We start from the raw sequence: 22,943 nt of genomic DNA, 5'->3' as shown, positions 1-22,943 counted from the left end.
CTCCTCAATCCGTAATTAGGGAGTGGGGGGGCGTGGGGAGGGGCGCTATCTCTTTGACTTCCCGTAGTAATAGTCATAATAGTCCCTACCCGACCTCGGGACTAACTTTTGGAGCCTGCGAAAGACTGCCCGCTTCTACCCCAAAAGGCCCGGGGTCTCCGCCCGCCGCCGCTCAGGGTCGTCGATCTCCTGTGACGACGACCCCGCTAAAGAAGCTGCTCTGGGGCCCTGTCCTCGTAATGTCTCCTTCGTCGGCTGACGCGTCTGCGTTACGGAGCTTCATCCGGATGGCGGGCCTTCTCCCGGCTCCACAGCGGGAGTTTCTCGGGGCTTTGCGGAGTCTCGGAGAGGATGGCGGGGAGGGAGGGACCCCCAGGGACTTGGTAGTGATCTTATCCTCCCCCCCCATCCTCCCCCTGCCGCCGGGGATGGGGGGGCAGGCCCTGGTTAATGATGATGATTCAATCATCGGCGCCTGCGGAGGCCTGGGACAGACTAATGCAGAGCAGATGCCGAAGGAGGAGGGGAGGACGGCTAGGACACTACCGCACACAGACACGCTGAGGTAGCGAGCGCCTGCAGTAGCATAGGCCCAGCCCCGAACTTGGAGAGGACACAGGGGCCCTAGGTCTAGTACACCGCAGTCCCTAGGTACTTAGAGTGGAATTAAAAAACAAGGATAAGTTTACTGTGAAGTATTAACATCAAGTGCAATTGGAGACGAGAAGGGAGAGATCCCAGTGGAGACCCTGAAAAGCTTTTTGGAGGAAGTGGGACTTTGTGTGGGCACAATTTAGGGATTGGGGGGCGGGGGTAAGAAATGTGGTGGAAATAGAAAAGAAAGGCAGAGTGGAGGGGAATGGCCGAGGAGGGACAGGAAGGAGGCCAAGGTGCGGATTTGAGAGTAGTGATAGAAGCAGCAGGGCTTTATGGAGTTGGGACTTGAGCCTGAGGGCAATAGGGAGCTAGCAGACTTTTTTGAAGGGAGAGAGTTACCCTGTGAAAGAAACATTTTTGTTCTTTTATCTTCAGAGTGAATTGGAGTAGATAAACAGCAAGAGGTTATGAGACTAGTGAATTTTTAATCAACTGCTTCTCACTACAGCCACTGCTTTCCTCTCTGGTCCAAGATGCCAGCATCTCTCCTCTGGGTAATTGCAGTGGCTTCTTGCCTGCTTTCCATGCTTTCACCTTTGCTTGTTTTGAGCCTAGTCCCAACATAGCCTATTCTCAACAAAACGTGAATGAAAAAGGATACAAGGAAAGTTTTTTGAGTTAATGGATAAGTTTATTATCTTGATTGTGGGATTTCATGTGTCTATACATATGTCAAAACTTATAAAATTATACACTTTAAATATATGCAGTTTATTGTATGTCACTTTCACCTTAAGAAGGCTGTTAAAATAAAATTAAAAGATTAAGTGTCTTACTTTTCTGTTTAAAACCTTCCAATAACTTCCCTTTTCAATTAGAATAAAAGCCAAAGTCCTTACAATGGTCTTCAAGGCCTTGCATGGTCTCTCACAGTCATTCAGTCTCCCCAGTTACATGGGATCCCTCATTGTTTGGTCCACAGATACACCAGGATATACTCTCAACGTGTCCCTAACTTGAAATGTTCAGATATCCAAATGGATCCTTTCTTCCTTCAGGTCTTTACTCCATGAGGCCTTCTGTGATCACTCTAGGTAAAAATCATACCCCCCACCATCCTTTCACTTCTTCTCCTCCTTTGCTTTATTTTTCTTCTTAGCATTTAATATATATTTTTCTTGCTTTTCACCTGCTTCTTCCACTAGAATGAAAGCTTCTTAGTGGCCAGAATTTTTTTTTCTGTTGTGTCTACAGCTATATCTCCAGTGCCAGGTGCATAATACGTGTTCAATCAACATTTTCTGGATGAACAAATGAATGAATGAATGTAAGTGGTGGTGATGACAGCCTAAATTAGGGTTTTGTCAGTGGAAATGGAAAGGAAGAGCTGTATATGAAACATTTCAAAGGAAAGCATGATAGGAGGAAGTGAATGAGGAGCTTGGGAGGGGAGCATGTCCTCCAGCCTGTTGGACTTAAGGTGGCTGCAGCAAAGGCAGGGGGAGCTGCCCAGAAGGCTAGAACAGAGGGGCTGGAGCACAAGTGTCACAACTAGGGAAGGAGGCCTCAGAGTTTTCTGGTTAGATGTAATAGATGGGACTATTGGAATGGATGAAACCTGAGCAGATGTAGAGAGAGATAAAGCTGAAGTCTGAGCTCTGAAGAATGCTCAGTCTGGGGCCGGCTCGGGTGGTGCAGTGGTTAAGTTCGCACACTCCACTTTGGCAGCCCATGGTTCACAGGTTCGGATCCCAGGCACTGACCAATGCACTGCTTGTCAAGCCATGCTGTGGCGTCCCATATAGTGGAAGATAGGCACAGATATTATCCCAGGTCCAATCTTCCTCAGCAAAAAGAGGAGGATTGGCAACGGATGTTAGGTCAGGGCTAATCTTCCTCACACACACAAAAAAGAATACTCAGTCTTCAGTGGAAGAAGCAAAGTCAGTGGAGGAAAAACATAAGCAGTGACTACAAAAGTCCAAGATGTAGAATAAGACAATATTACAGAAACCAAAAAAAAGAACATTTTAAGAAATAGTTGGTGATCAACAAAGTAAAACATGTCACAGAAGTCCTGGATAATGGACACTGGAAGTCTCTCAGAAAGGGTCAGTGTAGTGTAGTGAAATCAGACTGCAGTGGGTTAAAAGAATAAATGATGAGGAAATGGAGGCAGTGGGTGTGGGCAGTACAAGAGAAAAGAAAAACATAATTTTTCTTGAAGAATCAGGCAAAGATTTTGTCCAGACAGTAGAGACCTTAGACAGTTGGGGGTTGGAAGGACTAAGTTGATGAGAGAAATGATGATACAGGAGTGGGGACTACCTTGAGGGAAGGACACTGCACCAACAGCAGGAAGGAAGGGAAGGTACAAGAGCACAGGCTGAGAATATGACTCTTCCTGTAAAGCTGCAGGCTTGAAGGCCTGAAAACATGAAGGGTTGAGGGGCCACATGCACGTAGGATATGGTGAGATGGGGGAGGTGGGGTGCTGACCCCAGGGCCTCCATCTTAGACATAAACCAGCAGGAACCACCCTTTTCTGAGAATTGGGATCAGAAAGGTAGAGGCAAGCAGAGAAATTCCTAGGACTGTGGCTGACAAAACTGGATACTCTTTGTTCTTGAAGTGGGGCACTGAAATCTTTTATTTTTTTTTAACTCCCCAGAAGATTTGTAGGTACTAGTGGGTTTGTGAGCATCCTCCTCAAAGGGTCAGTTGGTCAGTCTCTGCATGGCAGCGCCATCTGTGCTGACCTCAAAAAGGCAGGATGAAAAGTAAGCACGAAGACGGGTCTGCATGCTGCTGCTTTTTTCTCCTTCGTTGATTCACTCATTAATTCATTCCAGAAGGATTTATTCAGCTTGGTTAGCAACACACTAGTGCACACCCTCTCCTCAGAGGCCCACCCCCTAGAGTGGGGAAAGGGACTGGCAAACTCCTAACCTGCAGGCTAGTCCCCTTCAGAGGCTTTATTTACTTTGCTGTCTCTCTAGGCTCTCTGTTCTTGTCCAGGCGATCCAGCCCATGCCCTCTCTGAAGGTTTTGCCTGAGCAGCAGAGGCTTCATGCTCCCCAGTAGCCCCACCTCTCTACTGCTGAGAAAGGGTGCTTGGGCTTCTGTGAAGGGCTAGGGGAGGTGATAATGTCTGTCTTCTTCACCAAGATAAAAACATAGCTGCCAAATTGGCAGGAGCCCCCCCATCCCCCTCTTTCAGAAGGGGCTGTTGGCAGGATGGGGGAAGGGCTGGAGAAATTGGATGATGGAGGTGGACAGGGTTGGGGGAGGATGTCACATGTTATTAATGCCCACTGCCTCCCTCGCCCATGGTTCACCCCCTTCAGACTGAGGCTTCTGAGAACACTGAGGGGCTGGTGGCTTTGACTGGGGAGAAAGCCCACTCTCTTTTCTCTTATCTTCCTGCCCAGATGCCCAAATATCATTCCTGGTTCCCTGGAGAGAAAAGACCTCTCACCCTGCCCCAGGCACCAGGCTGCCAGCCCATCTGCTGGGAAGAACAGAGGGGCAGAGTCTTTCCCAGGAGATCCTGGAAAATCAACTGGAAGACCCGTGCTCCCAGGGAGACCCATCTACTAGACTTACAAGGCGTTTCGGCTCACAAGGGTAACCGGCAGCCTGGAGCTGAGCTCCGGAGTGGGCTGGGGTGAGGGGCTAGGGCTGGCACAGCGGGGCGGGGTCCTTTGGCCACCACGTGTCTGAGGCAGGCCGAGCTGCTCATCGGTGCCCACCCGCCGCTGGGTGGTAGGAACATCCTCCTCCTTGCACCCAGTCTCACCGGCTCGGAGGCGCCAGGGCCCCCCCGGGCTGGGGCGGGCCGGGGAAGGTAATGTAATTCCGACCCAGCTAACCCGATTATGGCGGCCTGCACCGGGCCGGGCGGCGGCGGGGGCGGGTCTAAGGCGCAGGGGCCCGCCCGGCCGGGGGTCCCATTCCGGGGAAGGACGCAGAGTTCACACACTTCCAGATTCTGGGTCGGCAGCCAGAGGTCACAAGGTCACCGAGCCGGCTTTGGTCTTTCCCCACCTCACTTCTCTGACACGCTCCAGGCACAGTTTCTGGGGCTTGGGTGGGGTGAGGCGTCTATGGGAAATGAGGCGGCTGAGATCCTCCGAAGGCTTCAGTGAGGTCCCACGAGTCGCCTGTGGCGATTTCGTCCTCCTGCCTTTGATGGGGGGGGGGTGTGTGTGAGAACAGACTTCCTAGGCGCAGAGTGAAGGGGCAGAATCCCGCGTTGGTGGTCCCCTGTCGGGGGCAGAACGCCAGCCCCAAGCTCCCATCGGCCTGGGTTGGCCCGGGTTGAGCCACGGGTCCGCTTTACACCGATTTCAGAAAAATCGAAATTCTAAGAAACACAGGGCACCGATTACTGGCGCTACTGGAAGGAGCTAGGGGCCCTATAGGAGAGGCCGGGGGGTGCACCAGGATCACGGGCCCAGAGTGGTTGTTCCCCGCCCTAGCCCACCGGACGCTCCCTGCCACCCCCTTCCCACACCTGTCCTCTTCCCGGGCCTTCAGTCCGCCGGCGCGCCGTTCCCCAACCGCTTCCCCTCGCAGCCAGGAAGCCACAACGAGATTTGGTCTTCGAGGGCACTTAGGCGGGGGCCACAACGAATCCGAGAGTCGGCAGACAGGACCCATCGGGAGGCGAAGAGTGGGGGCTGTGGGAGGAGGCACCTGCGAGGAAGCCGGTGGGGCCGAGGAAGCCCAAAGGCGGAGGCTGGCGAGGATGGAGTTGCCTTGCTTATCTCGGCTGACTCAGCACGCAGTGGCCTGGGCTCTGGCCCCTCCCGTGCCAAGCCTGATTCCTAACACCCTCGCCACCTCCCCCCCAACCCCCACCATCCCCCCTGGCCAGTCTTCCCCGCGCTTGGCGCAAACAGGCGTCTCTTCCCCTTTAACGGGCCCGGCCCCGCCCCTGCCCTACCCCCAGCCCCCACTGCCCACCGAGGCTGATCTGTCAGTCACTGCCCTAGCCGGAGCCGGCCAACCCTCTCCACCCGGGACTCGGGCAGAGGCCCAGGCAGCCCAGCGTCCATCTGCGCTTCAGAGCCAGCAAGGGCGCTCCTGGGGCCCCGGCCGGTCGCGCTCCCCCGGGATGCAAGTCCCTGTACCGACGCGCGGCAGAGGCCGGCACGAGCGCGGCTACTCCCGGTGCACAGGGATGAAGCCGTCCCGGGGGCCCCGATGCACCGCCGTGGCCAGCCCCGCGGGCCCCTGAGGCCGCCGCCCCGAGCGCTCCGCTGCTGGGCTCCCAGAGCTGCCTGGGGCGCCCTCCCCAACAGCCGAACCTCCTGCGGTCCTCCCTGACCCGGACCCATGGAGCCGGCAGTGCTGGCCTCGCACAACCTCCCGCACCACGAGCCAATCAGCTTCGGCATCGATCAGATCCTGAGCTGCCCGGAACCCCTCGGGAGCGGCCTAGGCCCGGGTCGCCCCGGCCAGGGCCATGGGGAGAGTGCGGCGTTCTCGGGTGGATTTCACGGAGCCTCAAGCTACAGCCCCGCGGGCTCGCTGGCCCCGCTCCCCGGCAGCTCCGGCGTGGGCCCGGGCGGCGTGATCCGCGTGCCGGCGCACCGCCCGCTGCCAGTGCCGCCGCCCGCGGGAGGCGCGCCTGCGGTGCCTGGACCCTCGGGCTTGGGCGGCGCCGGGGGCCTAGCGGGACTCACCTTCCCTTGGATGGACAGCGGCCGCCGCTTTGCCAAGGACCGGCTCACGGGTGAGGTTACCCGACCCCTCCAGCATCATGCCGCACACTGACCCGGTTTCCTCATCTTTGATCCTTCTGCTCCAACTCAAGGTCCCCTTTCATACCCCCCATCATCCCAGGGGATCCTCCCCTAACTTGTCTCTCTTGGTCCCGCTGCTGAGAGGCGATGGGGAGGGAGCTGCCGTCGATGCCCGCGTCCTCCTCTGCAGTCCACTGTCCACAACGCGGGGAGGGCCAGGTGAAGTTACAGGGACGTCTCTCCCTCACTCAGGGGGAGGGCCGTGTCTTCCGGGGCCCTTTCTCGTCTAGAGGCCTCTACTGATGCGGGGCCGAGCTGGGGGCACCGGTAAGGACCGGGCGCCGGCGCTCCGCGGCCTGGGCAGCCGAGCTCTCTTCTCAGTGTCACCACGGGCCGCCCCCTAAACCCTGCCTTGCTCTTTCTTCCTCCCTGTAGCCGCGCTCTCGCCCTTCTCCGGGACGCGCCGCATAGGCCACCCCTACCAAAACCGGACCCCGCCGAAGCGGAAGAAGCCGCGCACGTCCTTCTCCCGCTCGCAGGTGCTGGAGCTGGAGCGGCGCTTCCTGCGCCAGAAGTACCTGGCCTCGGCCGAGAGGGCGGCGCTCGCCAAGGCCCTGCGCATGACAGACGCTCAGGTCAAGACCTGGTTCCAGAACCGGCGCACCAAGTGGCGGTGAGGCGCGGGGCGGGCGAGGGGCCGCGGGCGGAGTCAGGTGGCGGTGAGGCGCGGGGCGGTCGAGGGCAGCCTCGCTGACCCCGCATCCCTGCCCGCCCAGGCGCCAGACGGCGGAGGAGCGCGAGGCGGAGCGGCACCGCGCTGGCCGGCTGCTCCTGCACCTGCAGCAGGACGCGCTCCCGCGGCCGCTGCGGCCGCCGCTGCCCCCGGACCCGCTCTGCCTGCACAACTCGTCGCTCTTCGCGCTGCAGAACCTGCAGCCCTGGGCCGAGGACAACAAGGTGGCTTCCGTGTCCGGGCTCGCCTCGGTGGTGTGAGCGACGCCTGCCCGACCAGCCGAGGGCTCTTTTCCGAACCGAGGCGCCGCGTGAGCGCCCGGCTGCCCAAGCCGTGGTCCCGTGGCAGCGGAGCGTGTGAGAAGGAGCCGGCCCTCAGGCTACCGTCGAGGGCTCCTCCGCCACCTTGGGATCCCAGGCCAGCATTGCGCAGTTGCCCAGCGCGCTTAGATGCAGCCTTTCCCGCCATTTTTCACTTAGACTGTTGCACCGCGGCTGGAACCTGGGGCGCCAAGAGGGCGGGACCTATACTATGGCAGCCAATGAGGTGCGGGGAGGGGGCGGGCTGGCCAATGGGAGCTGCTCTCCTGAGGGACTCCGGATTCGTCGGTGGTTGGGTCGGAGCTGGGGTTCGGGGGGGCTGGAGCAGGTTAAAAGCGGTGCTGGCAGATGGGGCTGCAGCAGCCCGTGCTGGCTGGGTCTGCACCAAAGGTGTGGAGGAAGGAAGGTATCAGCGACAGCGGAGTAATGGAGAAGGTGCTGGAGAGCGAGGGTCTAACTGACTGTGACAGGAACCAGAGGGTTATCCACCCTGGGCATCTCATCCTTCAACTGTAAAATAATCGCTAAGGATTCCTTCCTGACTTTGAGCGTCATGTTATCCGTGTGTGTTCAACCTGCTGACTGCGTCCTACCACTTGAGGCTCACAACGTGCCTGGGTGGCAGGCGAGACGCATGTCTATATGCCGGATGAAAGAGAAAATCCAGGAACACTAATCTGGCTGTGGTGTCCCACGGGGACGGAGAGGGGAGAGTGGGAAGCAGTGGGCAAAGTTAATGGGCCCAGTGGAGTTAGGGTGAGCAGAATTTGGCAAATAATTAGGAAGTGACAGACCGAAGAAGAATCAAAGATAATCCCAAGGTTGGAAATGTAGAGGATCAGGAAATCAATGGTGTGGTGGATGATGAAGGACAATTGAGAAGATAGGAACAAGATTAACTCTGCAGGAAAAACTAAATGCTAGACCTAGAGAGAATAAATTCTGGAAAAGTGCCTTTGTGGGAGGTCATTGGCATCTACATAGAGGTGAAGATAGATGGAATGATGAGAACAGAATCCTCCAGGGAGGAAACTGAGGAGAAAAGCAGAATTCTAAGGATTAAATCTTTCCACCAAATTCTACAAAGACATTTACAATGTGCAAGATGATGGAGGATAGCAAAGTTAATAGTCCAAGGGGAGAAAAGGGAAAGGTGTCCCCAACTGAAAAGAAAGGAAAGCATGGTGTCCCTGAAGTTGTTAGAAAGACTTTAGCTTGTGGGTGGGCCAGGGGCTGCTGGGAAGCTTGTTGATGGGAAATTGAGAGTTTGGGGATGGTTGCAATAGCCTTGAGGTTTAAGAAGGAGCAGGATTTAAGTTGTATGAGGACGAAAGGGAAGATTTTGTCTGATTCCTATAGCACCCTCATTATTCTTCCCCTGGAGGCAGGAGCAGTGTGATAGAAGGAAGTGAATTTTATGCAGGGTCAGAGGCCAGTTGTAGCCAAACTACTCGTGTTCTGTGTTAGTGACAGCTAGGTTGGTCATAGCATAAAGGCTTGACCAGGGGTAGGAACCAGGCAAGAGGGTATCTCTGGAGGAGTTGGCCCTGAGTCTTTGATATTGTCATCTCTAACTCATGGATGTTGTATGTGCTGTTGCAGAACCAAACTCAAATTTGGCACCATAGAAAAAGAACTTTTATAGACCAAAGGGGAGCACAAGGATGGGTTTGGCATAACTTAGGGGTATGTCAGTGCCTCTCCAATAAATAGAAAAAAGCCAAAGAAAGGGTCCTACCCTATGTGGACTATGGCTTACCCGATTCCTTCCACTCCCAGCCCATCATTTCTTGAGACTCAGATTCCAGGATTTACATCTGACCCTAAACTTTGGGCTTCTAAATCTGGCTGGCTGTCTTGGCTAGCCTGGGGGAGGATCTAATGTGATGAGATGGGCTCAGCTCCATTCCTTAGGCAGGTCACTGCAGGACACAGGCATCTCCAAGCTCTTGGGTGGAGGAGGATTCACTCCCTGTTGAAGAATCTGCCATTTCTTCCCTCAGCTGGTTCAGGAGGTCTCTGCTTTCACTTGGGGGCAAGTTACTCAGGAAGTATGGAGGGGCCAATTCCACCAGCCTGACAGAAAGAGTCATAATTAGATGATTTCTGTATCCTCTCTTACAAGGCAGCTTCTTAAACTTCTCACTACCCCTTCCACAAACCCTGTCTCCTCAAATCATATGTTACTACAAATCACTATGATCCTTTCCTCTTCTTAGGGTTCTCTAACTCCCCAGCCATAATTTTGGCCCCAGGAAGAGGCATGGGCAGTGTAGGAGGGGTGTCAGGGAACTCACATCTGTGGCTGAATCTCAGAAACAATGGAAAGGCAGTTGTCTTTGGAAATGGAGAAACTGTGGTAAAGCACCCATGGTGGGGGTCTGGCTGGAGCCCGGCGGCTTCGGTAGCAGCAATATGGGGAGAGCTGGGCCACATGTTTATGGGTTAGGAGCAGGTAATTTCCAGTCCCATCTGTGTCTCGGGCCACCTCATTGAAAGGCAAAGATATTAAAGGAATAAGTGAGAGAGAAGAACCAGACAGTAGAAGAAAAGAAAAGGGGGCTGAGAAAGAATTAGTAAGGGTGGTGAGAGTATTAAAAGTAAGGCGTCATCTCTAGGTGTTATAGTCCCTCCCACACCATATGGCATTTTCCACAGCCGCTTGTGCTGTAAAGCCTCAAAGGAAAAGTTTCTCCTGATCCTCAAGAATCCTTTGAATGGACAACTGGACCCCAGTTTCAGAGGTGGCATACCAATCTTTGGTCCTTCTGCCTTCTGCTCCATTTATGACCCTCACCCCAACTCTCCCCTAACCTTAAGGAAGTATCCTGACACCAGTGCTTTCTGAAGGTCTCTGCGATTCTGCTCAGAGCCAAACGCTGGTTGGGACAAGGGAAGTTCAATTTGTTGCATGAGTTCTAGGAGTTCTCCTCGAAGTTTACGGGCTTGGCACAATGCTGCCCAGTTTAGACCCCGAGCCTGGCACCAAGCCTTGTCTGCTCCACCTAGGAGAGGAAAGGAGAAGAAACTTCAGCTACAACTGAAGTCCTTGAGATCACCTAAAGAACTCAATCCTTGGCCAAAGGCCTCCTCTTCCTGGGCATAGAAGTCTGTCAGCTGGTTGCACACCACTTCCCTGCTTGAGAAAACTTGGGATTCTATAAGAGGATGCAGGGTGGGCCACTCACTCTGTATAAAGGCTTCATACACCTGGATCAGAGAGCTGTGATCACCATCTGCGTGTTCCAGGGCCCGACGCAAGGCAGCTTCTTCTGCACAGAGTGGAGGATGGGTAAACCCAGGGGCAGCTGGAGGCAGAAAAGAGGAAGGTTGTTTCGGGGAAGGAGAAAGGAGAGCAGTACAGGTGGAACTGTAAAGGTAGAAGTGTCACTTTGGGAGCTTTATTCAAAAGACACTGATAACTTCTAGGTGCTATGCACTTTAAAAGACATTGGAGATAAATAAATGAAAGACAGTCTGTGCCCTCAAGGAGCTTAGAGTCTGGTGGGAGAGACCAACGAGTAAGCAAACTTGATGAGCACAATCGGTGTGTGGGCCAACAGTTGAAGTTTGAGTAGGAATTAGCTCGGTGGAGAAGGGGCAGAGAGAGTATTCTAGACTGTGGGAACAGCAAGGTACAGAAGTTAGTAGCCTGGCATGTTTGGAGAACTGCAAGAAGCTGGTAGGGGTGGAGGGAATGGCACGTGTGGCAGAGTGGCAGGAGATAAAGCTGGAGAGGTAGGTATGGGCGAGGTCGTGAGAGGCTGGATGTGCTGTGCAAATGAGCTTACATTCTGTCTGGAAGGTAAAGAACAGCTGTTGAAGAGGAGTTTTTCAGTAAGAGAGTCCATGTGTTGGAAGAAGTTCACAGGAGTAGTTAGGAAGCTACTGAAGGAATCCAGCTGAGCAGTGATGAGGATCTAACATTGGCAATGACAGTGAGTATGGCGAAGAGCAGATGAATTAAAAAAAAAACATTTAGGAGATAAAAATGAAAGAGCCTGGAGAAAGATTAGTCTAGAATGATGGTTGTGGAGCCGCAGAGATGATGGTATGATTTTGTGGTGGTGGTGGTGGTGGTGAGGGAGTAGTTTAAGAAAGTGCTTGAGTCCAGTTCTGGGCTGAGGTACTGTGGACTATTCTGGTAGAAATGTCTGTCAAAAGTCGAATATATAAATCTAAGATTCAGAAGAATAGTATTGGCAGAGAGATACAAGTTTTGGAAATTTTAAGTGTAAAGGTGGCACTTCAGAGCATGGGTGTGGATGAACTTGCTCAGAGATTTTAGGGAATGAGAAGACAAAAGGGGCAAGGATAGAACCCTAAAGTCCAACTTGCAGTGGGTGAGCAGAGGACAAAGAGCCCAAGGAAGAGATTAAGGGAATGGCCACAGAGGTAGGATGGAAACCATGAGGAGCGGGTCACAGAGGCTTAGAGAGGGGGCAGTTTCAAGGTGGGAGTGGTCGCCATTCTCAAATGTCAAAAGAAGGCCATGAAGGGGCCGGCCCGGTAGCGCAAGTGGTTAAGTGCGCGTACTCTGCTGCGGCGGCCCGGGGTTTGCTGGTTCGGATCCTGGGTGCGCACAGACGCACTGCTTGGCAAGCCAGGCTATGCGCACCGACGCACTGCTTGGCAAGCCAGGCTATGGCGGCGTCCCATATAAAGTGGAGGAAGATGGGCACGGATGTTAGCCCAGGACCAGTCTTCCTCAGCAAAAAGAGAGGAGGATTGGCGGATGTTAGCACAGGGCTGATCTCTTTACAAAAAAAAAAAAAAAAAAAAAGAAGGTCATGAATAAGGGCTCACAAGTGTTCACTGGATTAGGTCTCTGGGAGGTCACTGGTGAGCTGAAGGCCATTTCAGTGTTGTGTTGGGCCTGAAGCTGGAATGCAGTGGCAAGGAATACACCAGATAGAACAGGATCGAGGTTATTCTGTAGAGCTGAAGGAGAGTACAGGGTCGAGGAAGAGGAAGAGGGGTGTGGAGTTTTAGTAATAACAGGATAGGAGAGATTTAAGCACGTTGAGGGGCAAGAACTAGCAGAGGGAAAAGAGAGAGGAGGGAAAAGAGAGATGAGAGGGTTAAGTGATCAAGTCTGGTTCTTTAGGCACTGTGAGGGGTGGAGGCTGGAGCATAGGGCAAGGGTCAGCCTTAAGAACAAAACACCCAAGGGGAGGACTGAAGTGGCCGTGAAAGCCAGAGAGAAAGGTGATTTATACCCGTGAGCATGGCGGCGAGGGTGAGCATCTCGTCCACACAGTCAAACTCGCACGAGGCCAGCAGGGCTTTGGCCAGCTCAGGGCTCAGGGGGAACTCTGACAGGATGACTCCCAGGTCTGACAGGTCCCCATCATCATCCAGGGCTGCCAGATAGTCTAGGTCTTCCAGGGCCTGCATCAGTGCTTCTGGAGCTGGTGAGGAAACAGGGCTGACACGGCAGGGGTCTCAGAGCCTGGCGGTCAGACAGCAGGACTTGGGCAGGAGGGGTGCTCACCAGGCCGGTCCAGGAAGTGACACTCCCCTGGCGCTGCAATCTGTCTCCTCTTTAGTAGTAATAGCAGGGGGCTCAGATTCTCCTCACACACCCTGGGTTGAGGCAGTAGGGGAGCCTCTAGCTCTAGGAAAGACTTAGGATACAGGCAGAGGCAGGACCCTGAGGGGAGAAAGACCTGGGAAAGAAGACCACTGTAGATTTCTCAGGGCTTGTGGGTTAGTGCCTCTGTCGTGTTTGATCTCAGGCAGGGCAAAGGCTCTTACCTGGTGTGGCCCCTCTTGCCCGCAGTCGTCTTGCCTCTGCCTGACACCTGCTGATTGGCCTCAACACTTGGGATTCTGCTCGGATCTGAGGATTGTAAACCTGTCACCGCCCCCCAACCAAAGTCAAGACAAATCAGAGCGGGCCATTTCCATCTTTAGCCCCCATGTCCCCTCATCTCTCTCACTCACACTTTGAAGCTCCAGTCCTGAGTCAATGACATGTCGGATGGAAGGGAGGGAGAAGGAGAAGTCCGCCAGCCAGTGAGTGACCACGACCTTTCGGGCACCTGAATCAATGTCCTTGTACACAGCCTGAACGCCTTGACCATGGCCTGGGTGAAGGGGCAGCACCCATGGTGGAGGCCCTTGGAGAGCCAAGGGCCCCTCCTCCCTGGACAAGGATTCACAGCACAGGGAAATTTCCTGAGGAGAGGGGTGGGGAATTAGGGCAGTTCTCACCTTTTTGGGTCACAGACCCCTTTGAAAAATTGATGAAAGCTATGGCCTTTCACTCTGAAAAAATGCACACACTCATAATGGTGGGGGTGTTATAATTTCAGGAATTCACTGAACCACAAATCTCTGTATTAGATGGAATTGAAAAGAGGGTGGTAGACCTCTTTACTCTGAAATCCTTGAGTTTTTACTCAGGACCCCAACAGAGAGTAAACACTATAACTCCAACGTTCTTAATAAGCACTGCTCCCGTCCCCCAGGCCAAGCAGCTGGTACACGAGTACCTCCTTTTGCAGCCCCCCCCTTTTTTTTGTGAGGAAGATTAGCCTAACATCCAATGCCAGTCCTCCTCTTTTTGCTGAGGAAGATTGGCCCTCGGCTAACATCCGTGCCCATCTTCCTCTACTTTATATGGGACGCTGCTGCAGCACGGCTTGACAAGTGGTGCATCGGTGCGCACCCGGGATCCGAATGTGCGACCCGTGGGCCACCGAAGTGGAGCTCGTGAACTTAACCGCTATGCCACGGGGCCGGCCCCAGCAGCCCATTTTTTTACCTCCTCACTGGGCAGGTACACAAGCACATCTCCTGGAGCCTCCTGCTGACACAATTCAAGCACAGCTTGGCAGGCAGCTTCTACTCGGTCAGTGGGGACAGAGTCCCTGTAGACAGGAGTGGGACACTCGCCAGGCCCTCTGGGTACATGTACAGTAGGAGTATTGCCCCAGAAGGCTTGGAGCTTAGGTTCAAGGGCTGGGTCAGTAACCACAACCACTCTGGGGTCCCCTGGAAGGTTTCCCAGCTTGGCATCTCGCAGCAGCCCCTGGAGCAAATCTGAGGCCACTGACCGCTCCTGAGCCTCATCCAGCACCAGCACATCCCAGGCTCCAGTGCCCCGGGTCGAGGCCACCTCCTGCAGAAGCAGCCTGTCCCAGCAAAACCTGTTGACATTGGCAGTGGGCAGAGGAGTCAGTGTGGACGCTGACCAGCCCCAGAAGTCCGGGGAAACTTCTCCCCAAGGGGCCTAGATTTTGATAGTGAAGGGCAGAAAAAGACCTTGTGACTTCCTGAGCCTGTGGACCCATTACTGTGACCCCTAACCCCCAAAACAAAGATGACACTTTGTTCTCAAGCTGTACTCCAGCTAGGAAAGCGAGACTTTCATGATGAGGGTGAGGCTGAATGTCTGAGTCCCTGGTTGGGGTTAAAGGGCTTAATTCAGCAGTTGCATCATGCATGATTTAAAGGGTGAGCTGGGCTGAGGGAGGGCATGGTGAGATGTGAGAGAACTGGGCTTGTTTCTACCGGGTGAGGGCAATTAGATTTGGGTCAGGCCTGCAAGAGGCCCCACCTGAGCAGGGTGTCGGGCCCAGTGCAGTCCTCCTGGGGGATGCTGTATCCAACCTCATGACCCAGGGTCAGGTCCATCTCATCAGCAACCCGCAGGGCCAGGCTCACGGCTGCCAGAGGGTAGGGCTGAGTGACAGTTACCCGGCCCTTCTGGAACCCCCTGGCCAGTGCAAACTCTGCACACCACTGAGGGATCTGGGGTGGGGGTAGTGAAGGACAACCAGTCAGTGAGATGCAGGACTTCAGTTAGAAATGCTGGGGGAGCTATGGCCAGTTTACTCTCTCTTTATTTAGGGAGTCCCCTGGTCCTCTACCAGCCACCCTGGGCCAGCCTAAGCAGTCTCCCTTTGCCCACCTCCTCTATGATCCCTTGTAGCCCAATCCCTCCTTGTCCAGGGAAGGGCCAGTTCCCTAGCCCCTCCCTTTGTCCACTCCCAGAATCTCCCCTGACCTGGGTGCTCTTGCCAGAGCCAGGCTCTCCAGACACCAGCACCACTCCACTGGGGCTACTGTCCAATTGCTCCAAGAAGATAAAGCGAGCAGCCCAGATGGGCAAGGCTCGGCGCTGCTCAAGCAGCTCGTAGTAGCGGGAAGAGAAGGGGAGCCCATCAAAGGGGTTCACAGCCAGTTCAGACTCCCCAGGGCTTGGGCCAGACTCTTCTGCCAGCCCAAGAAGCTGAGAGGCCATGGTGGCTGACTGGCAGGACCTACAGAAGGCAGGGCAGTCATTAAGGCCTCATATTTGGTGGCTAACACATCCTCCCACCTCAGCCCTGATCCCTAACCTGTACCCTCATGTGATAATGTACTGGAGTCCATCTTTCCCAACATTTCTTGCCTGCCAGGAAATAGTGGAGATTTGAGTCTCCAAGTAAGGGACTATCAAAAGTGAACTATTACCCTGTAGTCAGATAGTAAAAATCCTGTGACTACCACAGGGGTCCTCAAGGGCAGCAGGAATTATATGAGACCTGGTACCCTGTGGGGAGGTCCCCAGGGGAAAAGGCTAAAGAATAAGAGGAGGAGGGGGGCAGGAACCAGGGAACAGGGCCACAAGGACCCTGGATTCAAACCTGCTTGCAGCTCTGAGACGTGTCAGGATGGCAGCCAGTTCTAGACCCACCCAGCCAGTTACCACCAACCCTGACCCGCATGAAGTACAAAGGTAAATTCTGGCTCCACCCTGGGGCTTGGCTCAAACCCTGAACCCTAAAGACTGGTTTTGGGGTGGGGCCATTTGCTCCACCTTATTTAACCTAGTCAGGAGCCTATGGAAAAAGGCTCCAACCACCACACTGAGCATGTGTGAACTTTACAGACACCTGTGCACTGTGCTCGTTAGTGAAAAGCATCCTGGGACTTGCAGTTTTGCAGCTGTTTCTTCACAAATCAGGGCTCAACACCCAAGCTAGGGTCCAGTTGTTCCTGAGTCTTCAGTTCAGTTACAGTTCCTTAATATCACTCATCTCTTGACATGAGGAGGTGATTTCAGACAGTTCCATTCAGACCACCCCCCCACAAACTCATCCCCACCAACCAATGGAAAAGGAACTTGCTCAGGGGGATTTTGACACCCAGAGAGGCAACAGAGACCTTGAGTGAAAACCCTGAATTTAATGTGATACTGGGGGAGCCCCATCCCTCCCTTTTTACCACCCACTCATCCGGCCTGTCGTGAGTTGGGTAAGGGCTGCCCCCAGTCTCCGTCCTGCGGCTCTGGGTGCCATCTTGTGCTCAGTCAGCCTCCTGGGCCTGTCTCTCTGTGAATCGCCTACAGGACATAAGAAGACATTGTGTGGACTTTGCCATATTGGCCCCATAATTAGCTCCCTTCTCCGACCTGCCCCTTACTACCCATTGTCCTCTAAGCCCCTCACCTTCTCGCGTATTCATATAGTGCCTGCTTGCGCTCCTGTAGGCTCTCCTGCCGGGCCCAGGAGGACTTGGCAAATGTTAGGGCTGTGGGCTGAGGGGTCACCAGGCCAGAGCTGGGGAACTGAGGTGATCACAATGTCAGAGGGCTTGCGAAGTCATCATCATTAAACACGCATCGAATGCCTACTTTACAAGAGAGGCACTGTGCTAGGGTCTCAGGATCGAAAAAGAGACATCAGGGCTAGGGAGTATTTAGACTGTTCCATCCCACCCCAAGTCTTGGACCTGACCATTTTCTGGGTCTCACCTTGGGGGCTGAGGCTGTGGGAAGCGACTGGGTCTCTTCAGCAATGTCTTCAGGCATGAAAGCTACAGCTCCCTCAAGCAAATTAGTGATAGTCAAGTCTACACAGCCAGTCCTGGCTGGGGAGAAGGGAAGAGAGGAGAGGGGAGTCTGTTTCTCTGCTCACCTTCTCCCCTCACCACCCACTGTTCCTTTCTGTGCCTGTCTTCTTGTGTGAGGCTACCCTTTCCCATACCCAGGTCTCTCTGGATGACACCCAGTGGTACATGGGGTAAAACCTCCTTGACTCTCTGAGCCAGAGCTGCCAGCTGCACATCAGGAGAAGGGCCAGGGGAGGGAGGGAAAGAAGGCTGGGCTGCAAAAAAGAAATCCGAAATATGGTGAGTGGAGAACTAGGAGGAAGGAGAGGCTGACTAGCACAGGAATAGGGGGAAATCACAGTAAGCTAAAAAAACCCAAAAAGCTTTGTGTACAGAGACCACCCACCTGACTGGGGGCGCAATCTGGGGTGTCTTTGTCGCTTCATATGCTCTGCTTTGTCTGCTGGAGTGAGTCGTGTCCCTGTCTGGCCCAATTCTTTGGCCACCAGCTAGGGAGAATTGGAAGGTTGGAAGTGTCAAGGTTTCAAGCCTTCCTCCCTCACCACCTAAGGAAAGACCCCACCTCCACCCCGCCTGTGTATCCTACCACCTGTTGTACACGGAGGGCAAACTCCTCATTCCCCTCCCCCAGCTGGCGATGAACAGGACGGAGCCATCTGCAAAAAACAATCCAGGAACATCTTGGGGGCACCCGGGGTAGAGGCTGTCACCTTCTCCTCACTTTGATACTTTTCATGGAAAAGTGGTGGTGCGAGTGGGGAGATAGTCAATACTTTGTATTGCTTCTATGGCGCAACTTGATATTAAAAGATCTGCAAATGGATGGGGCAGAGGCAACTACTTCCTTGACCTTGAGGTGAGTGTCTCCCAGCCACCATAAAGTGAGGACAGTTAATACCTTACTTGATACACCGTGAAAGGGACGAAAAGCGACCACAGCAATTCTGAGACCCAGGAAGCATCTGACACCGTCTGAGGGGAGGGCATGAAGTGAGGTCTTCATAAAGCCAGGGCCAGGAGTGGGAAACTTCCGCTCCAAGACCCAGAGATTCCCTGTCCAACACGCACTCACCACAGAGACTAGGGGTCTCTGGACTCGCAGGGTAAGAGGTTGTACCACATCCTGGATAGAAAATGGCCAGGAACTAGAAGAGAGAAGAGAGGGTAAGATGGCATTCCAGCCACTCCAGGCAGCAGTTCATACCTGACTTAAAACAGGAACTGTCAAACTGTACAAATAGATAAATGGAGAATAAAGAATTTCCGAGTAAAGAACTAAAACAAGACAGGAAGGAAATGAACTAGGAATGGAGTGGGTAGGGCTGAAGAAGGTTGTTAAAACCCAAGGGCCCCCAAGCCTGACCACCCACCACCCAGCTGGACACCGCTACCTATGCTCACCCACCTGAAGCGCAGAAGCCCCTCCCGGCCATTGGTAGCCTCTTCCTCGGGGAACAGCAGCAGAGGGGTGGGGGGAAGCCTCGTGGAAGCACAGAATCTCTTGAGTGACTCCACCAACTCCCCCTGCCCATCCACCTCCATGAACCCCCGAGACCAGCACACAAAGCTGGGGGGACTATTGAGTAGAGGCTGGGAACGGGAGAAGAGAGAGCAAAGAGAAAAGAATGTTGGGAAGTGAGAAAAACTGACATATGAGGTAGAGAAGCGGGATTAGGAGTAAGGCTCAGTAGCTTGTGGTCCCCAAGGAAAACCCGGGCGGGCAGAGGGGCAAAGAGGAGCCAAGAGCTGGGCCCCAGAGAACCGCCCCGTGGCGCTCTCGGCTTCGCCCCCCACTCACGGTGCTACAGCTGGTGAGCAGATTGACTATATTGTGATCGAAAGGTGTCACGTGGTTGGAAATGAGGACCCTGACGCGGTGATCCCGGAGTCCAGAGTCCTCCTGCCGGGCCACAAGCCCCAGCACCGCACACATGGTCCGCACCACGAACCTAGGGACACAGGCAGTGGTGACTGCACAGCCTCGGGCCGGACCCAGCCCTGACCCTCCCCGAGCGCCTGGGTCGGCACCTGCGAAGGACGCTCTCTGGTAGTGCGCAGCTGACCAGGAAGACGTGGATGCCAAGAAAGAGGCGCAGGACGAGGAGGCAGAACCCGACAGGAGCGTAGAGCAGCAGCGCGAGGAGCAGGAAGCCGTCACCCGGGAGCCTAGGGGCGAGAAGCGGGGTGACTGGCCGCCGAAGGCCGAGTGGACGCGGGAGCCGGCCACTTCCCGCCGGGACTCTTACCGGTGCGAGTCGAAGAGCCGCTCCGGCCCCGGCGCCGGGGGAGGTTCCATCGCTAATACTTTAGGGGTGTCGGGCCCCTTCCGCCGCCGCCGCCATCTTCACGCCCCGCCGCAGGGGCTCCTGGGAAGGCGGAGTCTTAGGGCATCGTCCCAGGGTGCCCGGACCCGAAATCCTCAGGCGCCCCGGAAGGGCTAGCGGTCCCAGCATGCCTCGCGGGCCCTCGGGCCACCTCAGAACTTGAGTCCTGCGGGGACTACAATTCCCGACAGTCGCGGGGCGGGGGCGGAGCCGGCCTCCTGGAATCCTGGGTCCCGGCGTGCACTTCTGGAGGACTTCAGGTACCGGCGTGCCCCGCGTCCCGCTGTCCGCCAGCTCGGGTCCAGGGCGCCGCCTCCGTGTAGGGCGGGCGAGGAGGCAGCTGAGGCGGAGCTGATGGCTGCACTGAGGGCGGGGCAGGGTGCAGGCTGGAGCCTACGGGGATGGCGGGCTTTGGGGGGGGTTCGCTGGGGGAAGGGACCCCCGTTGACCCCTGACCTCCGGGCCCTGCTGACGTCAGGTACTCCTGACCCTCGGGCCCGAGTGACTTATGGGACCCCCAGTCTCCGGGCCCGGTTGTCTGTGGGGGTCCCTGAACAACGGACATGTCTGACATCGGGGACTTCAGATTCCCGAGCACAGCTGACTGCGGGAACCCCAGACCCCCGGACGCGGGAGGACTCAGGGACCCCTGGAACCCGTCTGCGCGTGTGGCTGGCGGTGGCGCTGGGCGCCGGGGGGGCAGTGCTGTTGTTGTTGTGGCGCGGGGGTCGGGGTCCTCCGGCCGTCCTCGCCTCGGTCCTCGGCTCGCCGCCCACCTCTCCCCGGAGCCAGTACAACTTCATCGCAGACGTGGTGGAGAAGACGGCACCTGCCGTGGTTTATATCGAGATCTTGGGCCGGTAATGGGGGGGGTAGACCAGGAGGCATGGAAGCCGCGGGCTAGAGGGCGGGGGGAGCAGGAGAGGTCCGAGCCCCCTCACATCCGTGCTTTCCCCGCATCCCAGGCACCCTTTCTCTGGCCGCGAAGTCCCTATCTCGAATGGCTCCGGATTCGTGGTGGCTGCCGACGGGCTCATCGTTACCAACGCCCATGTGGTGGCTGATCGGCGCCGAGTCCGTGTGAGGCTGCCTAGCGGCGACACGTATGAGGCAGTGGTCACAGCTGTGGATCCCGTCGCAGACATTGCCACGCTGAGGATTCAGACTAAGGTGGGCGTCCGGCCAGGCCGGGTCTGTTTGGGGCTGTGAATTTGCTCGTATCTCCAGATGACAGCTCTCTTGTACCCACTCTCCCTTAGGAGCCTCTCCCTACACTGCCCCTGGGACGCTCAGCTGATGTCCGGCAAGGGGAGTTTGTTGTTGCCATGGGAAGTCCCTTTGCACTGCAGAACACAATCACATCTGGCATCGTCAGCTCTGCTCAGCGTCCAGCCAGAGACCTGGGCCTCCCCCAAACCAATGTGGAATACATCCAGACTGATGCTGCCATTGATGTGCGTCCTGATGTGACAGAAATGACAAACTAGGTTGGGGGAGAGGAGAGATACTGTGTGGTGTAGGCACCAACTGTGTTTGATGGTGGATAAGGCTATACACAGAGGTTGGGCTGCAAAAAAATGTGGCCACTCATTTATGGGCTGGGAAAGGAGAGAATTTGGAGAAAGTGCGGACATCCTGATTATGCCCCCAGGCATAGAGTCCCTGGATCTCTTCCATATTTTCTTCTTGTCCTGCAGTTTGGGAACTCTGGAGGTCCCCTGGTTAACCTGGTGAGTGGGATATCCTTCTTTCCAAGAATCCCTGCCCCAGGTCAGTGTGGAATGGTAGGTTTTCCCTAATTCAATGATGTTTGGTCAAGTTTCTGAGCAGTCTCTTATAGGCTTTCTCCCAGAATCCAACCTGATCTCCCCAATTCCCCAACACTCCCAGCTACGCTTGTTAAGGTACCCCCATCTCCTACTGTTTGTTGGGGTTAGGGAATAGTGGGCTCTGTCCCTGCAGGATGGGGAAGTGATTGGGGTGAATACCATGAAGGTCACAGCTGGGATCTCCTTTGCCATCCCTTCTGATCGCCTTCGAGAGTTTCTGCATCGTGGAGAAAAGAAGAGTGAGTCTGGCTTAGGGGGGAAGGGGCATTCATTGGGCCTTACTGGAGAAGGGTTTATTGGGAGGATGGGGAAGGGAAGGAAGGATATAGCTGGGTGGGGCTCATTTGTCCCTCTATCACAGATTCTCATCTTGGAATCAGTGGGTCCCAGCGCCGCTACATTGGGGTGATGATGCTGACCCTGACTCCCAGGTATGAGCTTTAGGGGTAGTGACATGTAGGACCACCAGTATACTCGGTGGTAGGCAGCTGGCATTTCTGTTGAGCTTTGTTTTATTCTATCAATTTTATCTTTATCTAAGATGAGTTGCCTCACATGTGGAGCTATCAGAAGAGCTGTCCTCTCTCATCATCTTGACTTTCTCATCCCACTCCATTTTGCACACCTGCCACCAGATTTATTTTATCTCATTACTGCTTTGACCTTCAATCCATTAACCTGGTGTTTAGGGGCCATTTTCCATTTGTCTCTAATTCAACCTTCCTACGTGAATATACTCTGTTCCAGCCAACCTGATTTCCTACTCCCATGTTTTTATTTATGTTGTTCTTGTTTTTATAGTTAAATGTCAGACCCATCTTTCTAGGCTCAGCTTAAGTTCTACTCCCTCCTTAAAGCTTCTCTTAGGATTCTAGACTGACCTTAGTGCTATTGATTTAACACTGTGTCATTTGGAATTAATTATGTTTTATATACATGTCCTGTTTCCTAACTGCCAGAAGCAGAAAGTGAATTGCCTTTGTATCTGGAGTACCCAGTGCATGCCCTGTCCATACAGCTGTCAGTGTGTTGATGAGAGATTTGAGGTGAATCCAAGATGGGGAGAGTGCCTTGGTGTGGTTAACCAGGTGATCTATGTCCCTTCAGCATCCTTGCTGAGCTACAGCTTCGAGAACCAAGCTTTCCTGATGTTCAGCATGGTGTGCTCATCCATAAAGTCATCCTGGACTCCCCTGCACACCGGTGAGGGAGAGACTGCAGTGGGAGGTGCGGATGGGTGAGGTGTGCATGTGCCTTTGAACTGGGCTGGCTACTCCCTCCTTTCTCTCTTTGTCCGTCTTTCACCATAGGGCTGGTCTACGGCCAGGTGATGTGATCTTGGCTATTGGGGAGCAGCTGGTACAAAATGCTGAAGATATTTATGAAGCTGTTCGAACCCAATCCCAGCTGGCAGTGCGGATCCGGCGGGGACCGGAAACACTGACCTTATATGTGACCCCTGAAGTCACAGAATGAATGGATCAGCAAGAGTATGAGGCTCCTGTGCTGATTTCCACCTTGCTTTCCTGGCCTAGGCTCTGAGGGCA

At 54.6% G+C, this 22,943-nt stretch overlaps 4 protein-coding genes across 11 annotated transcripts; 2 read left to right on the top strand and 2 right to left on the bottom strand.

Annotated features, from left to right (window-relative positions):
• The first annotated feature begins 5,397 nt into the window (after positions 1 to 5,397).
• Positions 5,398 to 7,633, top strand: TLX2 (T cell leukemia homeobox 2). The gene is made up of 3 exons (XM_004437171.3): positions 5,398 to 6,337; positions 6,783 to 7,020; positions 7,124 to 7,633. The coding sequence occupies exons 1-3, from the start codon at positions 5,938 to 5,940 to the stop codon at positions 7,338 to 7,340; spliced, it is 855 nt and encodes a 284-aa protein (XP_004437228.1). The 5' UTR covers positions 5,398 to 5,937; the 3' UTR covers positions 7,341 to 7,633.
• Positions 7,634 to 8,151: 518 nt separating this feature from the next.
• DQX1 (DEAQ-box RNA dependent ATPase 1) lies at positions 8,152 to 16,492 on the bottom strand. Its single transcript, XM_087436541.1, has 11 exons — positions 15,415 to 16,492; positions 14,965 to 15,158; positions 14,170 to 14,554; positions 13,347 to 13,580; positions 13,158 to 13,257; positions 12,895 to 13,053; positions 12,620 to 12,811; positions 10,589 to 10,708; positions 10,215 to 10,405; positions 9,698 to 9,888; positions 8,152 to 9,476 (listed from the first exon to the last, which is right to left on the bottom strand). Exons 1-11 carry the CDS (start codon positions 15,649 to 15,651, stop codon positions 9,320 to 9,322), a joined length of 2,160 nt encoding a protein of 719 aa, XP_087292667.1. The 5' UTR covers positions 15,652 to 16,492; the 3' UTR covers positions 8,152 to 9,319.
• Positions 16,493 to 16,557: 65 nt separating this feature from the next.
• AUP1 (AUP1 lipid droplet regulating VLDL assembly factor) lies at positions 16,558 to 19,710 on the bottom strand. 5 transcript variants are annotated; one of them, XM_004437175.3, is made up of 12 exons: positions 19,490 to 19,592; positions 19,272 to 19,409; positions 19,042 to 19,192; positions 18,649 to 18,833; positions 18,316 to 18,388; positions 18,142 to 18,215; positions 17,833 to 17,899; positions 17,629 to 17,731; positions 17,378 to 17,497; positions 17,146 to 17,261; positions 16,841 to 16,959; positions 16,558 to 16,734 (listed from the first exon to the last, which is right to left on the bottom strand). In XM_004437175.3, exons 1-12 carry the CDS (start codon positions 19,537 to 19,539, stop codon positions 16,698 to 16,700), a joined length of 1,233 nt encoding a protein of 410 aa, XP_004437232.1. In that variant the 5' UTR covers positions 19,540 to 19,592; the 3' UTR covers positions 16,558 to 16,697. The 5 variants fall into 5 exon arrangements, with proteins under 5 accessions (XP_004437232.1, XP_087292660.1, XP_087292659.1 ...); XM_087436534.1 differs by lacking the exon at positions 17,378 to 17,497 and having other exon boundaries at positions 19,490 to 19,700; XM_087436533.1 differs by lacking the exon at positions 16,558 to 16,734 and having other exon boundaries at positions 16,877 to 17,021; positions 19,490 to 19,701.
• A 123-nt stretch (positions 19,711 to 19,833) lies between these two features.
• Positions 19,834 to 22,924, top strand: HTRA2 (HtrA serine peptidase 2). 4 transcript variants are annotated; one of them, XM_087436529.1, is made up of 8 exons: positions 19,834 to 20,427; positions 20,533 to 20,737; positions 20,827 to 21,021; positions 21,265 to 21,351; positions 21,530 to 21,635; positions 21,758 to 21,827; positions 22,504 to 22,599; positions 22,707 to 22,924. In XM_087436529.1, the coding sequence occupies exons 1-8, from the start codon at positions 19,922 to 19,924 to the stop codon at positions 22,870 to 22,872; spliced, it is 1,431 nt and encodes a 476-aa protein (XP_087292655.1). In that variant the 5' UTR covers positions 19,834 to 19,921; the 3' UTR covers positions 22,873 to 22,924. The 4 variants fall into 4 exon arrangements, with proteins under 4 accessions (XP_087292655.1, XP_087292657.1, XP_087292658.1 ...); XM_004437176.3 differs by having other exon boundaries at positions 19,835 to 20,427; positions 21,265 to 21,297; XM_087436531.1 differs by lacking the exon at positions 21,265 to 21,351.
• The last annotated feature ends 19 nt before the right edge of the window (positions 22,925 to 22,943 follow it).

This window comes from Ceratotherium simum, chromosome 11 (assembly GCF_057802395.1).
Source record: "Ceratotherium simum simum isolate JZ-2026a chromosome 11, ASM5780239v1, whole genome shotgun sequence".
Taxonomy (NCBI): Eukaryota; Metazoa; Chordata; class Mammalia; order Perissodactyla; family Rhinocerotidae; genus Ceratotherium; species Ceratotherium simum.
The sequence above is the reverse complement of the archived record's forward strand: the minus strand, read 5'-3'. Positions and strand labels throughout refer to the sequence as shown.